Source organism: Euprymna scolopes, chromosome 2 (genome assembly GCF_053919585.1).
Source record: "Euprymna scolopes isolate OS-2025 chromosome 2, ASM5391958v1, whole genome shotgun sequence".
NCBI lineage: Eukaryota > Metazoa > Mollusca > Cephalopoda > Sepiida > Sepiolidae > Euprymna > Euprymna scolopes.
In genome coordinates, this window is record NC_136483.1 from 101,048,091 (window position 1) to 101,066,433 (window position 18,343).

General features: G+C 33.3%; 1 protein-coding gene across 6 annotated transcripts in view; it reads right to left on the reverse strand.

Moving 5' to 3' along the window:
- Positions 1 to 18,343, reverse strand: part of LOC145293376 (glutamate receptor-interacting protein 2-like) — a 535,093-nt gene that overhangs the window by 60,078 nt on the left and 456,672 nt on the right. For all 6 annotated transcript variants that reach the window (XM_080140017.1, XM_080140018.1, XM_080140016.1 and 3 more), the window contains exons 12-16: positions 17,967 to 18,106; positions 17,239 to 17,316; positions 14,064 to 14,133; positions 10,878 to 11,023; positions 7,696 to 7,837 (exon numbers count right to left, since the gene is read on the reverse strand). In XM_080140017.1, the coding sequence (XP_079996143.1) occupies positions 7,696 to 7,837; positions 10,878 to 11,023; positions 14,064 to 14,133; positions 17,239 to 17,316; positions 17,967 to 18,106 (576 nt within the window). The remainder of the gene's footprint in view (positions 1 to 7,695; positions 7,838 to 10,877; positions 11,024 to 14,063; positions 14,134 to 17,238; positions 17,317 to 17,966; positions 18,107 to 18,343) is intronic.

Consider the following 18,343-nt stretch of genomic DNA (forward strand, 5'->3'; position numbering starts at 1 on the left):
CGCCCTCCTCACCAAACAAGTCTGTTGGGAGAACCAGTTTAGTCGCCGGTGACCCGACCATGAGGCAGGTAGTACTGGGTTACATGGTACCAGTAGCACATGACATGACCTTACATATACATACATACATACATACATACATATATAATATATTAGTGATGGGACCATTCCAATACAATTCTCGATTCCGATGCAATTACGGATTCCGATTCTTTATAAATCTTTAAATATTTAACCATATAGTTGTATTTTTTCTCCGATTCCTGTTAAAACACACATGTTAAATGTGCAAATATTTTCCTAAACATAAAAATATACTTGTGGGGGACGATCTATCGATTTTAGCTTCACTGGTAATTTAAAATCAATAAATATTTATTATTTTATCATTATTACCAGCAATGGAAGATTTTGCTTTAAACAAAATCAAATTAAAAAAGATAATTAAAAGAATTGCTTTGGCATCGGAAAATTGGTACAAATTTTTCCAATTCCGATACCGATTAACCGTCCCAACACACATTTATATATATATATATATAAATATATGATTGCTTCATCAAACAGATGATCGCCATCCCACCCAACGAAAACGCTAGCATCAGCCCCCCAAGTTCATCTCACATAACCATGCAGGTGGCTCTTCAAACCAGCAGCTGACTTACATGGCCTGAAGCAAAGATGACACAAAGTCAAATGTCTGCACCGGTTTAACTGGACTACTCTGTGGTATGATGTTTCTATGCACAGCTATATGTCTCAGACCAACAGTCAACTTGCACTTCCTGCCACACACCACACAAGTTGTCTCATCAGGTTGCGGAGATAAGGGTACATAAGGGCATCTTTGGACAATAGAAAGTGTTTCACATCTTCAACCAGCCCCATATACATCCAATTCCATCACAGACCTTTTACGCAGATTTTTTTTTTTTTTTTTTTTTTTACAAGGTAGTCCCCACTTATCAAGGCCCGGAAGCCACTCGGGGATAAGGGTTATTGTGTGTACAGTATGTTAGTTTTGTAGATCTGATAAAGTGTCTTACTTAAGGAGGTGGTTCATCAGGAATTTGTTCACATTGGACTTGAAGACATCCAGGTTGTAGTCAGGTGGGAAACAGGTAACCGGAACAGAGTTCCACAGGCGTGCACTTCTAAGAAAGAAACTTTGTTCATGGAATCTACGTTTTGATTTTGGCACAGATAAGGAGTGGGGAAAATTTTTGACAGTGCTTTCAGCTAGACAGGTGTTTCTCGTGAAAGATTGGCGAGGGAGGACTAGAGATTGGAGTTCAGGCGAGCACCTGCCATGGTAGTAATGATAAAACAAAGACAGGCTCTTAAGCTTTGCCTGTTCCAAGTTCTTTGTCTCCAATACCCTGCAACTCTCTGAGACAACTCCTCGCCACTCACTCCTATTCTCATCTCTTCCCATCTCTCAACATTTATGCAAAACTTCTTAAGATTGTCTTTTAAACAGTCCCTGGATCTCTTCCCTGGTTTGTGCTGTAAACACTTGCCAACCACCAGCTCACCATAGAACAGTTTGTTTGGTAATCTGCAGTCATCTATATGGACAACGTGTCTAGCCCAGCACATCTGATTGTTGTTTTGTTGTTTATAATGCTTCTAATACTTAGACAACCTACTCTCTGAAGGACAGCAGTGTCTGGGGTCATTGATTGCCATGTTAAGGATCCCCCTGATAGAATCTTTCAAGCCATTTCAGTTGGTATGGATAAAGTCTGTGTTATTAAAATTTTAAAAATATATTTGGCATATAAATATACGCACGCACGCACACACACATATATATAACAAACATTGTTAAATATAAGAGAATTCTTCTGCTTGGATTATTTTTAAATCCAGCTTTTTGTTCATTTGGTTTTTTCACCTGAAGATGATTTGCTAAAGAATCATAAATACTTATGGAACATTCACTGTTTTTTTAATTTTTTTAAAAAATTTTATTTGAACACAAAAAGGGTTATTAGAAAATTAAAAGTAAGTATAATCAAACTGGGAATTCTGTTATGTTTAACAATGTATGCTTAAATGAAATAATGCTGCCTAAAGATGCACAATATATATATATATATATATATATATATAATTTTCTCTATTTATACAAACATTATTGGCTACATATGTGCATACATGTTTCAGCTGTGATTTCTTTTGAAATCCAGCATTATTAGGCCACTAGTCTTAACTGGTTTCAAATGCGAATGTAAAATTTTTCTTTTTTTTTTGGACAAACTTTTTTTTAAAGAAAATTAGATTAATATCTAGACAATCATAGCAATGCATATATATATATATATATATATATATATATATATATATATATATATATATATATGCAGACCAAATTAGTTTTTAAGCATGATAAATTAAAAATAATGAAAGGGCTATCTAACCAGTTTTGAATCTTGCTCAACGAAGCTAAATTTTAGGCAGTTTTAATTCTTTTTATTTAATTTATTGTGCTTAAAAATAAATTTGGTCTGTATATAGCCATAATTAAATTTTGTACTCCAAATTATATATATATATATATATATATATAATATTAGATCATATCTTGATGAAGCGATGATATAGTCAAAATATACATAAAATATATATCAGTAGGGAGGGGCGTTTCCAATATTTATTTTGAACAGTTCTGAATAGATTGTTTTATAATTTCATAATAAGAAATAACAGTGAATGGTTACATAAATGCAATCCTGCTCCAATCATAGATGTGCTCAAAACCATTTTAAATGATCTTATGAGATCTATGATTGAAGCATGATTGCATAAAGTTGTGTTTGATGAGTTGATCCACATGCTCGATGCTATTGTATTTTAAGCTGATAACATTTGAGATGATCCAGTTTTGGACAGTTTAATAGAGGTTCAATCAAAGAACATTTCTGTGAGCAGGGGATTGATCTGTGTTTTGGGATCTTGGAATCAGGTTTGGTAGTGGGTAATATGACTGGAAACGCGGGAAAAGGGATTTCTGCATGAGACTGGGTGGGTGGAGGTAGGTTGATACAACATCAAAGAGAGGGATGGAGTGCTTAGGAGAAATGATGATGAAGGACATGACCCAGGAGATGAGCAGCTTGTGGCAGACAATATATATGATGTCATACTTACAGACAGCAACAAATACTTACGTCTCTCTATCGGATAGCGTGAAAATATAAATAGCAATTGTGATAATAAAAAAGATATCTCTCTCATATATATATATATATATATATATATATATGTGTGTGTTGTCTACTAAAAGTAGACAAGACATAATTGAACATGCCACTAACAAACATAAACTTCATATATTAGAAACACTATTAATGAAAGCAAAAAAATATATATTAACAAAATAAATTTGAATAACAATGCTAACATTTGTAAATGCCTTTAAGAGTAACATAGAATCCTTTAATATAGTTAATAACATTTTATTTAATGTAACTTTTATTCGTCTTCATTTCATATATATATATATATATATATATATATATATATATATATATATATATATATATATATATATATATATATATATAAAAATAATGGACATTTGTCTACACAAAGTATTTACCCATTTTCTGTTGCAGTAAGGTTAAATGTCAGTTTGATGTTTGTGCAATCCAACTTCTCTAAGGGGGGACTCTTTGAAAAGTTATAAAACTAGCCCAGATCAAACCTGTCAACGGTCCTCAGTAAGAGTGTCTCAGGTGATCGACAATAATCCAACCCTTCTTCTCAAAGCAAGGAGTAATGTTTATGAGAATGACTACCTGAGATCAAGCAGAACTATACTTTACATCTAATTAAGTTCAAAATTACTTAGGATCATCTATTGGTTGGAGGAGTAAAAAGTCGAAAATGAAAAATTCCAGAAACTAAAACCTTCCGAAACGTTATTGTTCATAACTATTTCATTTGTGAAGTTTAATGGAGAAATATTTTTTATTATTACCAGTTTTGAAGAAAACCTAAATGTGATCCATTTTAACAAAAGCAAAAACAATAACAGCATATTTGTACATATCTCGCACAATTATAGACATTTTTTTTAGTTTCATTAATCTACCTGGCAGTTCGAAGTAGCTGAGAAGTTACAATATTTATACGTATAAAAATGAATATATTTCTATTTGGTAGAAATCTATAATGGCAAACCAAGGATAACGAATTGGTTGATTGAAGCATTAAAATTGGAGATATATTACATAACATAGACAATACATGTCTAAATATTTTGCTTCTGATCTTTTCCATTCCTTTTTTATTAGTTTTCTTGTTTCTGTCAAATACTCGCTACTCTAACTGCCATTTTTTTTTTTCACTCTTAGAAATTATATCTTATTAAACTATATCAAAACTATTAGTGAAAAAAGTCCACGATGATGCCTCCGTTCAATCTCGAAAGACAAAGGATACCCTCGTAGGGGCAGCTGAACTGTGAATTGTGAGGCAAGGGTTGCGCAATCTTCAACCACACCTTTTCTGAATCGACACTGTTTGAGTTCAGTGGTAAGGAGAAGTCCAGGACGACTGGAAACAATGCTGAGATAAGCAGAGAACACATACATCACCTGGAAGTCTCAAATAGTCACCTGTTTATTACTGACCAAGTACTCTAACCACCTCTATAAACAACTTAAAATCTTTATTAGTAATCATCCCTGACGATGGATCGGGACAGATTTATAAGTACTCGGGTCAAAAGTGACTACGGACGTTACATCAGCCGGAAAAAAAAAAAAACACACACACACACACACACACTTCTCTAAATAGTAAGTCAATTAAGATTATCAATTTGTCAAAATTTTATCACTGCTTTGTGCAGCTCTGATTACTGTCAATGAAGGAAATAGGAATTTTGAAAATGTCTGAATTATTTATTTCTGTCATGTTAGTGCAAATATATTTCATTGAATAAGTGTCTAGTATGCATTCAAGTTCTCTCCCTCCTATGTTTTATTTTACTTCAGTCGAAGTTCTCAGAAATCAAGGGGCCCACGACCTGGGGCTAACACTCGAAGTCTATATGAAATACATAGATATTCGAATGTTCCATTAAAGTTCTTTATCTCTCAAAAACTGAGTTAGTAAAGAAATTGAGAACACAATTTCCTCTCCCCAATTAACCATTTTTATATGTTGTAGTATATCTTTCATGTTGGTCTCTTGGTCTTACTAGATTCCAGGACAAGAATTTATCTAGTCTGGTGGAGTATCCAGCTTCGTGCTATTACTTGAGGTAATATCACTTGGAGAAGGTGCACCATTCCTTGGAAAAGCTGTGGGGTAGCCGTAGTGAGGATATCTTATTTGGGCTGCGAATACTATGTGATTTTGAATATTTGGTCAGGGTTTACTTCTATGGAAAAAGTATCCTCATGCCAGATTGTTCTGGCAAACCCCTGTACAGAGAGGCCTTAGACACTCGAGGACAGTGTCTAGTAGGCATTGTGTGCATTGTTGTGTGTATAATATATCATTTTCTGCTGCTGTTGTTGTTGTTGTTGTAGGAATGTTTTAATATAATAGGGAATCGAAAGGTCACTTACAAATTTTTTTTTTTTTTTTTTTTACTAATATAATGTTTTAATATAATAACTAGGACTGTGACAACAGAATATTCTTTTCATTCATTTTTTTATGTTTTGATAAACAAAAAAATTAGCTTTATATTTGAAACCGATCTGTCAGTTCCTGGTTGGTGTCATGTTCTCTGTTCAGTTTCAGGAAACAATGGATACTTTCTATAAAGGTGGCTGCACGTGTGAGTTCGAAGCAAGTGTTGCACAATCTTCAACCACACTTCTCCTGAGCCAGCATTCAACTATCAGCAATACCGTATTTTTCCTAGCACTTTTCTTTTTTATTTCATACAACGTCTATTATGTCCATCTTTCTTTCTCTTGTTACCTCAATCAAAGATTAATAATCGTAGTGATAGTTCATTATTTACACCAACAAAAGGAAATATCAAAAAGTAGTAATACTATTTAACTCGTAGTTAGAGGAGAAGGAAAGATCATGAGTAAAAAAAAAAGGGGGGGGGTCTATATTTAAGACTCTTTTTATTTCATTATTTCCCTGCTCACCGATTCAAATAAATTAAATGGATGATATTTTAATTTGTTATATATTTCTTTCTTTTTTTGTTTCATTTTATTTTAGTCGAACTTCACAGAAATCGAGCCCCCTTCCTGGGGCTAACACTCTATATGAGTTACATCCTTTACCTCTCAAACACTGAATTAGTAAAGAAATTGAGAACATAATTTTCCTCTCTCCAATTGGCCATAGTATGCCTTTCTTGTTGTCTCTTGGACTTATTGCATTCCAGCATGAGAATTCACCTTGTCTGGTGGAGTATTCAGCTTGAGGTAAAATCACTTGGAGAAGGTCTACCATTCCTCATAAAAGCCAGTATTGGTTAGCCATAACGAGAAGATTTTATTTGGGCAGCGAATACTATGCGGTTTTGAATATTTGGTCAAGCTTTACTTCCAGGGAAAAGTATCCTCATGCCAGGTTGTTCTGACAAACCCCTGTATAAGAAGTCCTTAAACACTGGAGGGCAGTGTCTAGTAGACAGTCATGTTCTCTCCCTCCTACAGTGTGCATTGTTGTGTGTATAATATATCATTTTCTGTTGTTGTTGGAATGTTTTAATATAATAGTGAATCCAAAGGTCACTTAAAAAAATGCTTTTTTTTGTCGCTAATAAAATGTTTTAATATAATAACTAGGACTGTGACAACAGAATATTCTTTTCATTCTTTTGACTCTCAAATATATATCCGACACAGTAAGACACAGTCAATCAACCAAGAACCACATAAGTCTATATAAAAATGTGTAACATTAACGAATATACACTCAAGAGTCAAAACAATGAAAAGAATATGCTGTTGTCACTGCCCTAATAATAATACATAATCACACAGAACTATCGGACCTGAATATTTGTCATTAAAATAATCATTTCCAATCAAAACATAGCATTTTACCCCCATCAACTTCTAAATTACTCCACATATGCGTACATCTGAAAAAAAAAAAAAAAAAAAAAAAAAAAAAAAAATGTGACTATAACTTAAAAACTTGACCTAATTAAGCAAAACCAATGCGATTTTTTGGATTCAATACATCAGATTCATCCAAAATCAGCTGAAAAAACGCAGACAACAAATTGTTGTCGACTAATGTAATGAATGTAACGGTTGTTTACAACGCTGTTTTTAAATTGCTAGAAATATTATACATGTTTTAAAAGAAATATACAGTTAGATTTGATAGTGGGTAATATATGACCGGATGTTGCATTAAAATCTTTTTGCTGTCATTGTTTTCTATTAATTCCTTTTCTCATTAAAAGTAACGTTTCAAGATAATAGCAAATCCAAAGGCCGCTTACAACACTGTTTCTGTTTATTAAGTTTGTAACTGACGGTTGCATTTTAGGGTGTAAAAATTAAATGTCTTACATCTGGTGAGTGTAAATCTGTATGGGTTTTAGGTAATGATCACAAACTACATTTCAAGATACATGCTTATAATTTTTTTTCATTGAGTTTTTCTATAAATTTTGTAAAGTATACTTATGGAGATGTACAAAAGTAATTTGGTTTTAAATCAAACATTCCCCCCCCCCCACGGCATACTTACCTATCAGCTAATCCACCTTCAATTAATCCTGATATCATAATTGGATCCAGGGGGCTGTCCGTCCCGGATATTGTGATACCCAGTACACCACCTCGCTTTTGTAATTCCACCGTATACGTGACACAGTCATCATTATCATCATCTGAAAAAAGGAAACAAAGAAACAATACCTTTATATATAAAAAAAAAAAAAACAACTAGTTGACATATTTGTTAACTGCAGGTAAAAACAGTGATCTGTATTTTTGTATTTGAGTTGTGCAGGAAATGCAGGTACGAATCTACTTTTCATTGATGAAGTAATCTTCTGAGCCTAGAATGATTCTAGCAATTACAGAATACCCTCATCTGTTTGCAGTTCCCCATTCATGGCCCAGGCTCTTAACCCTATCACATCATATACCGGGCTAGCATCATAATGACATGACAATAAATGCTCAGTGTTGCTAATTAAGTTGTTGTATTTTTATATTGCCTCACTAGATCTGGAGATTTCGTTTTGAATATAGCAAGTAAATTTTGGATCTAACAGGTAACTTTTTTTTTTCTTAATTCTGGAAATTTCGTTTGCCAGTAAGGTTTAAAGAATTTCAAACCAAATAAAAAAAAACACACAGAAAAAACAATTTGTTTGGAGGATATGTACATAAGACAATATTACTACATCATTACTGCATTAATGAATTGAGAAGCATTTCGTACCATATATAATCTCATGCATAGATGTTTTAAAACTGCATCTAATTTCGTGTTTTTTTGTTATTTGCAGAAGAGGAGGGTGCAGTACATAATCCCTCCAAATAGCAAGGGAATACTCTACACAGGTGCATAAAAAGTGCATTACTTTAAAAAAAATTTTTTTTTACTCTTTTTCATATTGCCATTTGGATGTGAAGAGGTTACTAATTGGAATCATGCCTACAGGGGACTATGTAATGAGTTGAGCCACAAAATGTTTGTTCACATTACATTTAAACTTCGGCATGTTAGTACAGTCAGGAAACACAAAATTTAATGTAGAATCCAGCTATTCTGCTAAAACATTTTCTGCATCAAATACTAAATCTATTCAAGTACTTATTTAAGGTTTAACTGGTTATTCATTATGTAATTTTATTTGTACACAACCGGATACAGTTTCATGTCATACTCAGAACATATTCTATTTAATCCCCAGATGGAACCCCAAATAGGTTCTACCACTCTGTGTCAGAATGGACCTGAGCGTAATAGCAACTAACTTCACATTCACCAAAGTGAGTGAGAAATACCCCAATTCACAATAAAAGTATCAGATCTCAATCAAATAACATGTTGGCCCAAATCAGTGCTCTCTCCCACACACACACACACACACACACACAAATGCACACATGCATAAAGGATGACTTAACTAGCCATGCCTATGATAACATACAACTTTGGTATTGTTGACTGGTCACAAATACAACATAGATAAACCAGATACTAAAACATTCAGAAACCAGAGTCTACCTAAGCTGTATCAGCTCAGAGGAGCAGGATGCATGGGTCTCTCAGAAATTCAACATCAACATTTTGCAACTATTGTGAGCACTAGGCAATATGTGATGAGCTCTGAGAATCACAACCTCATGATGGTCCGTCAACATCAAGAAACAAGAGCTAACAGAACAACCTCCATCACGAAACTGACCAAACATTTTGGACAAAACTGTCTTACAAATGAGACAGAAACACAAAACAAGTCCACTATGGAAATAGATTAAAAGAGCTGCTAAAAATATACTATTTTTATGGAAATGGCTTGAGACAAGGCATGAAGCCACTTGATGTAAGGAGCTAATAAGAATGAAAGATGATTATTGCAAAGACAGAAGATGCCTATTGACTGTACTCTTGAAAAGACCAAGGCTGTAGGTAGAAGGGAAACAGTGAGCAGGAAGATAGTTCCACAACCTTGCAAGTCGCCAGAAAGAAGCTACAAGAATAGGAAGTTGTATTACAATAGGATATTCAAATAGAAAATTGACCATGCATTGAAAAAAACTGGAAAAATTTGCCAACCAACAGTGTGCCAAATATTTTCTGGATGAATTCACCCGGAATCATATAGATAAAAAAGGCTGGCTAAAAAGAGGATCGCTCCACTAAGATCAGGAGAGGATTATAATGGCTGCCCAAGATCAAGGCTTGATAGCAAATGCTTTTAAGAAACTGATGGGACTCAGCAATGATAACAAGTGCAGGTTCTGCCACATAGAACTTGAGTGTGAGCTACCTGACATCCAGCTATAATATTCTGCTGAAGGGCACAATAGTGTCCGAATATCTTTACTGAACCATCTGTAAAAAGTTGAATATCAAATTTAGCAGCAAGTTCTGGGAACATGTTTACCAGAAAGAACAGTTGGAAATAAGTCATACACCATCCGCTATGACTTATGCAATTCCTACAGCTATGTAACTAGAAAACGGAGCTATTAAACCTGACCTAGTGGTATGGGAGAGGAAGGAGAAAGAAGTAACCTTAGTAGAAGTTAGTGTCCCCAATAATTCTAGGTTAAACAGTGCTGAGAGTGAAAAGAAAATGAAATAACAAGATCATATGTACGATATGAAAAGAAACTGGAATCTTAGGAAGATCTCCACCATCTCAGTAATTATTGGTTGGTTGTTTTTGTTTTATGGCATATCAACCTTTTTCGGGTTATTTAATGCCGAATCCAAAGATTTTGAAGAAAAAATTTTTAATAGAATATATTTGTTGTTTTCAAGTCGGTTTCTATTTAACCCATAGTTGGGACCCTAACAAGTACTACCACTTCGGGTCAGAGTGGACCTGGGAGCAATGGTAATTAAAGGGTAGCTCCATACTCCCCAAAGCCCCCCCCCCACTGGATATAGTTTAAGGTCATATCCAGGACCAGTAATTATAGGAGCAACCAAACTTATAAAAAAAAAAAAGTTTCAAAATTTCAATATCTACCTGGCAAATATACTTGGTGAACCAAGTGCAACAGTAATACAAACAATTGTACTTAAAGGGATGATTCTAATCTCTTGGTTGGAATATATGAGATAGGTAAATATTTGGCATTTGGTATGATGCCCAATCTCCAGGTAAAACAAAATAAGAAAATTGAAACAAAAAAAAAAAAAAAAAAAAAGTCAAGAGGCAACTCAAGTGTCTTGTAACTTACCACCATAGGGATCGTCTCGACGAAGTTTCAATTTAATAATATCATCAGCCGAATCTAATAAGTTTGCAGCATCTTCTGCTGAGCAGCTTTCCATCCGAACATTATTGATGGAAAGAAGTTTGTCCCCAGGTTGAATGGAGCCACATCTGCAGGACAAGAGACAAATAAAAATTGGAATTAATTTTTATGTAAAAACATGGGAGATCAACATTTAGCCCTAGAATAGTTTAATACAAAAAAGAAAACTTATTTATAGACACCCAGGGGAGATTATATATATATATATATATATATATATATATATATATATATATATATATATATAAACCCTTCACCGGACTATCCATTCATGTGAAATCTTTTTATCATTTTTCTTTTACCTCCTATTCCCCTTACCTCACCCTTTTTTTTTAACCAAGTAAGATCTGTGACTTTATGCAAAAATCCGATCCTGCATTTTGCTAATTCCTGCCCTCTGATGAGAAGAAGAGTATTTCTTCGAAACTCTGCGGATTAAGGACTATCCACTTATCTTGTGCTTCCTTTTTTAAAATTAAATATGTTTTTAACTCTTTTTCAAGATGTCTTTTAACATGTTTTATTAATCATTTGTTCATATATATATATATATATATATATATATATATAAAATATTCCCTCTGCTTCACTTTTTGTTATCCACAAAATTATTATTAATTAACTTATTAAGTGTTTCCTTTTCAGATTAAATATGTTTTTAACTCTTTTTCAAAGTGTTTTTAACATGTTTTATTAACTATTTGCTCTTATATATATATATATATATATATATATATATATATATATATATATATATATATATATATATATATATAAAAGTTAGAATGTGTGTGTATGTGCGTGAGGATACTTCTCAACATATGTTCTCAACAAATTTTTCATCTACAGACTTGAAATTTGGTATATGGATTATTTAGGCATGTGGAAAACTTTTTAATCGGTTTTCATCCATAAAAAAAAGTTGCTAGCAAATACATAATACTCACATGTCTTAGTTTCTTTCCGTTTTTTTGTTTTTTTTTAAGTTCATTTGTTTTTTAAAGGAATTTTATGTTATGTTTAATATCTATGGTATTTGTGTTTGTAATAAATAAGAATTCTGCATTAATTACAATATAATATTTACGCGTATTTTATGACTGGGCAAGGCCAGGCGACCTGCTAGTATTCTATAAAAGTGAGAATGACTGTGAGGACATTTCTCAACCTATATACTCAATGAATTTTTAATCTACAGACTTGAAATTTGGTGTATAGATTATTAAGACATGCAGAAAATTTTTTAATCGATTTTCATCTGGAAAAAAATGGCTCAATACAGGTCTGGAATTGGAAGCATGCTTTTTCCACAAGCGCCGGCAGGAGTTCGATGAATACTCGGTGGATGGTGGCGATCAGGCTGGCTTTGGTGTTGTGGGAGATCATATTGGTCATGTTCTCGACGTATGACCAAATGAAGTAGTCCAGCGGGTTCAGGTCGGGAGAGGGGTAGCCCCAGTGTGAGAAGGGTACAAAGTCATAGCACTCCTTCTGAAGCCAAGCCTGGGTTGCTTCGAAATTGTGGGCTGGCGCTGTCCTGCTGCCACACCCAGAGTCTGCCAGTGGTCACCTGATTGCATCAGGAGATAACCACACTCTTCAGCACATTCAGGTACACTTTGGTTTGACTAACAAGCCGACTTTGAAGATGTGAGGTGGCATGATGTGGCCCTCACTAGAAGCCACACATCTGCTAGAAATATATATATATATATATATATATATATATATATATTATGTATGTATGTATATCTGAAAGAGAAAACGATTTTTTTCACTTTATCTTATATATATATATATATATATATATATAGTAAGTTATAAAAAAATATATGGCAACTAAGCTACACAGAATATTCTATATATATATAAAGAATTAATAAAACGTTAAAAACACTTTAAGAAGAGTTAAAAACATATTTAATTTTCAAAAAAGAAACACAAATTTCATTAATTACTTTGCAAGCAAAATCTGATTCCGCATTTTGCTAATTCCTACCCTCTGATGAGAAGGAAAGTATTTCTTTTGAAACTCCGCGAATTAAGTATAATCCACTTAATTTGTGTCTCCCTTTTGAAAATTAAATATGTTTTAAACTCTTCTTAAAGTGTTTTAACATGTTTTATTAATTCTTTGTCCTTTATTATAAGTTCTATTTCCTATTTGGTTTTATTGAGCTTTTATATTTGGTTAGGATTACTTTATAAATATTAAGTCTTTAATATTTATAATAAATTTTATGTTTGCTATTTTGGATTATCTTTGTAAACTTAATTGTAATTCTTCAAAATGGGGTAATGGAAACATATTGTAAGGTATTTGCAGCTTCTCTTCCAATTTCGGATTTTAATCATGTCAAATCACACTTCATTTCCTTTTGACGGATTGATTGTTGGTATTTCTTCTGATGAGTTAAGGAGTTAATAGATTCAGTGATTGATTTTGTGCTACGAAACAGATACTCTCAAGAATTGTAAAAATTAACTGAATTAAAGGAATAAATTATAAGATGGTCAACATCATGAATTTTGGAATATAGTTTTTTGTCATTTATTCTCTATATTGCTCTGTAATTACATCGAGCTTCTTAAATAAGGATTGGTATATATTATAAGAAAATATATTTCTACAGAAATATATATATTATTTATTAATTAATAATTACTAGGTACATAAAATTCACCTATATACATGCATGTGTATAGATGACTTACTTTTATGCACGTAGTAATTATTAATTAATAAATAATATTTAAATAAAATAAAAAAGTAATACGTCCTAAAATGTGGGCGAAAAAAAAAATGTAAACAAAGGGCAAATAACTCCTTTTTTATAATAAACACTCGGGGAGTGAAAAAAAAAAAGAAATTAGTACGGAATCGCTAATAAAAAAAAAATAAATAAAATTCAACAATCCTATATATATATATATATATATATATATATATATATATATATATATGAGAGAGAGACTATGTAATTTATAGAGAAGGTCGCTATTACAGATATCAATATGAAGATAACAGAACGAAAATTCATAATCAATAACTGGATTCAATCACTGAATGATGAGTCACTTAAAAAGAAAGGAAGAAGTAATGCTTACCGATTGGCTACACTTCCTTTACGGACGTCTGTTATCACTAAGGGGTCATTTGATTTACGGTTATTTGGAGCTGAAAAGATAAATCCGCAGGCATTTATAATTAAACCATTCACTCAGACAAGTTTTAAACATGATAAGAAAGATGTGCTAAATAGGAGAAAAACTTATTTTCTTCCTAGCAACAAATTGAAGTTTCTGATGAGGACAGCTGTTGACCAAGGTGCGAAATCTTACCCATACCGACTTGATAGTGAGCAAAAGAAGGGATGTATGTGGGGAAAAACTTAGCATGGAGTGTTATCCTGCCTGGTACAAGCATTGACGACTATAGTTCTTCATCTATCTCTCTCTCTCCCTCAAAGCATTCATAAATTCTTTGTTGCTCATCATTTTTCATGTTGACTAGGTGTTCAGATTGTCAACGTCTGTTTCTCGCTGTGTGAGGTGTTCTGATTCAGAAACCTATTCATTCTGCTTCTCGAATAAAGAGTTTCATATATTGCCATAGCTTTCTTTGCAGTTTTACAGACAGTAGGCTGCAGTTTCTTTCTGTCCGAGCAGTGCCTATATTGGGCAATAGTCCTGACCATTGTACTCAGAGGTATCTTCTGCCTAGCACAACGATATACAAAACCATGATCAGAATTATTTCTGTTTGCTTCCGTATTACATCTGTCACCTGCTTTCCATGACATTACGTTACCCTGATCGGGAAGGGGGAACTAAATGGGTTCTCAATCATACCCAAGGGTCTCCCACAGACAGGGAAGGAGGCACCTTACTTTTCCTTTGACATTAGTGTTGTCCCATTACTCATATAAGAGAAACACTTAGCATGAAAAAGAATCAACTTCACATAAAAAAATATTGCGTCGGCCAAAAAGTGTGTTCATATTTTTAAAGTGGTTATCAATGCAATTCATTTTCGATATATGTTTTGGAAATTTTAAGAATGTATGCAACTTATCTGGTTGTCAAACGGCAATCTCATTCACTTGGTAAATCTAATAAGAGAGATGTACTTAATGCATATATTTTTATAGTTTATATATAGCTAGTTTTATGTAAAGGTCAAATGTCAATCTTATTGCCCATCTTAATATTATCTATATATCTATAAAAGTGAACGTGTCTGTGTGTCTGTTTGTGTGTCTGTCTATGTACATTTCTCTACGCAATAACGCTGTCAATTTTTAGTCTAAAGACTAGAAATTTGATATACAGGGTACTGAGATTTGGGAAAATCGATGTGATCGTTTTGGGGCCAGAAATTTCGCTGTTAAGGGATCAAAGTTCAATGATTTGACCTTTGAGAAGTCTACCAAACTCTTCTGACAATTTGGGGTCTACACACTTGAAATTTTAGATATAAGTTCCTTGGACATGGATCTAATTTAACTTGATTTGAGACCAAAACACTAAATTTTAAGGGGTCATGATAGGGATCAAAGTTAAAAAAATTAACCCCCTTTTTTTTTTGCTCAGCATACACCTCTAAACACCCGGGCAACGCCGGACTGAAATGCTAGTATAACTATAAAAATTAAAACGTCTGTCTGTGTGTGTGTCCGTGTACACTTCCCTACAAAATAACTCTGTCAATTTTCAGTCTAGAGACTCGAGATATAACATAATGGGTATTGAGATTTGGGAAAATCTTTTTAATCGGTTTTCAGCCAGAAATTTGTACTGTCAAGGGCTCAAAGTTCAATGATTTAACCTTTGAAAACTCTACCAAACTCCATCAATTTTGGGTCTAAACACTTGAAATTTTAGATGTAGGTTACTTGGACATGGATCAAACTTTCTAATTTGATTTGAGTCCATAAAATAAATGTCAAGGGGTCAAAACTGGGGTCAGTTTTAAAAGATTTGACCTTTGCGGTCTCTGCCAAATTACTCAGCCAATTTCTAATTTACACATTTGAAATTTTTACATAAAGGTTATTCAGAGATAGGGCAAACTTTTTAATCAGTTTGGGTCGAAATTTGAGCGGCCAAGGGGTCAAAGTTTAAAAGATTTGACTTTTATGGTGTTTAGCAAATTATTCAGCCAATTTTGGGTCTAAACGTTTGAAATTTATGCATAACAGGTATTCAGACATGCGGCAAGCATTTTAATCAGTTTTGGTGCGAAAATTTGGCTGCCAAAAGGTCAAAGTTGAAAGAGTTGACCTTTGCAGATTCTATCAAATTCCTCAGAAAATTTTGGGTCTAAAGACTTGAAATTTTAGATGTAGGTAACTTAGGTAAAACTTTTTATTTTGATTTGAGACCAAAATAATAAATGTTAAGGGGTGAAAATTGGGGTCAAAGTTTTAAAAAATTGACCTCTGCGTCTTTACAAAATTACTCAGACAAATTTTGGTCTAAACATTTGAAATCTTACATAAAGTGTATTCACACATAGGGCTCGAGCAAATTGTTATATATCATTAGAAAGCATGTATACTGTTCTACAAGATAATGGTAATCGTTTTTTGCTGATATCATTTTTTTCTCATTTTTCAGAACCATCAAATGGATTGTCAAGTAGATAAAAAAAAAATTACATTTTTAACACCTTCTCCTCACCTTTAATCGAGGTCAAAAAGCGAGTGAAGTGACCAAGGATATTTGTGCTGCATATGGAGAAAACGCTATAGCTGAGAGAACTGTTCGAGATTGGTTTGCCAGATTCAAACACAGTAATTTTGATCTCAATGACGCTCCTTGTTCCGGAAGACCAATCAAGATATACGAAGACCAACTCAGGATTTTTTTTTTTTTTAAGGAAGATGGCCATCAGACATGTACAGAATTGGGTGAAAAGATGAAGTATGATTTTGCGACAATTTCATGCCACCTTCAGTCAATAGGATTCACACAAAAACTTGGAGCTTGAGTCCCACACGAACTTACTTTTGCTGTTAAAATATTTTGATTTAAAAAAAAAAAAACAGTGTGAACTTATGTAACGCCCTAATTGTTTCATACTCTTATACTGGTTAGATATATCGCATAGTACTACAATTATAAAATGTAAACCAGTTAGAAAAAAATATGTAATATGGTGTCACAGGCTGATTACAAACAGACATAGGGTTCCTCATTCAATTTTGCGCAACACTGGCTCTCCCTGCTAGTTACTACACAAAGCACAGCTTTAAAATTATTTGTTTATATTGGAACTTACCATTTACAGTGATACCAAGGCCATAACTCCGTTGTGGAAGTTTTACAACAAAAGTTCCTGAACTTGGAAGGACTGATTCTGCAGATGAAAAAATATCAAACAATTTGTAAGGCTGGAGGGTAAAATATAAAACAATGTGTGTAGATGGAAGGCAAAAATATAAAACAATGATTTGTAAGTCTGGAAGACAAAAAAAGAAGACAACTATTTGTGCAGCTGGAGAGAATCCAAATGAAACAATTTGTGAGGATAGCAAAAATATAAAACAGCGATTTCTGAGTCTGGAGGGCAAAATATAAAACGATTAGAAAATGTTTGATTTTTTTCTTTTAATTTCAATTTTAAATTTATAAAAAACTATTTGGAAAAAAAAAAAAATGAAATCAAGGTCATATAAGATGTGAGACTTCACTGAATATAATATGGGCCAAGTAGAGAATCTCTATGATTAACAGAACTGAAGTTATTGCTAGAAGTATGACTTCCACTTTTTTCCATGATCTTGAGCTTTGACCCAGATATCCCAAAATTAAGTCAGATGTTCTACGTACTTTCTGTTTCTTTTCATTGTTTGTTTTGTTAGACCATGAACGATATCTTGACCAGGTTTGGTGATGATTGGTCAAGTGATGTGGGCTCGAGGCTGCACACAAGCAAATATGATTGAAAACCTAAACTCTGCGTTGGCGTAGGTAAAAATGAAGCCAAGTTTACAAGAACGGTCTTACCTGTAACATCATATTCAATTTCTAGCAAGCATCGAGAACCCGAGTCTTTAAGTAACTGGTTAGCTTCATCAAAAGTCTTGTCCAGCAGTTCATGACCATTTACTGAGATGATTCGGTCTCCCTCCTGAATGACACCACATCTGGAAGAAAGACATATTTAAGTGAAAAAATAAGGTTTAATGATACCACATTGGGAATAGAGATTTTATCAGAATTCCACTGTTTTAATGTTTCTCCAGTCCTCTTATACTAAATGTCATGACTGTCACACGATGGAGAAACTAAGGAAACATAGAAAGGATGACTTTTCAGAGTGAAAATCTTTTATCATATATATACAGCATAATCACATTAACACACTGGTTACTGCCAGATCA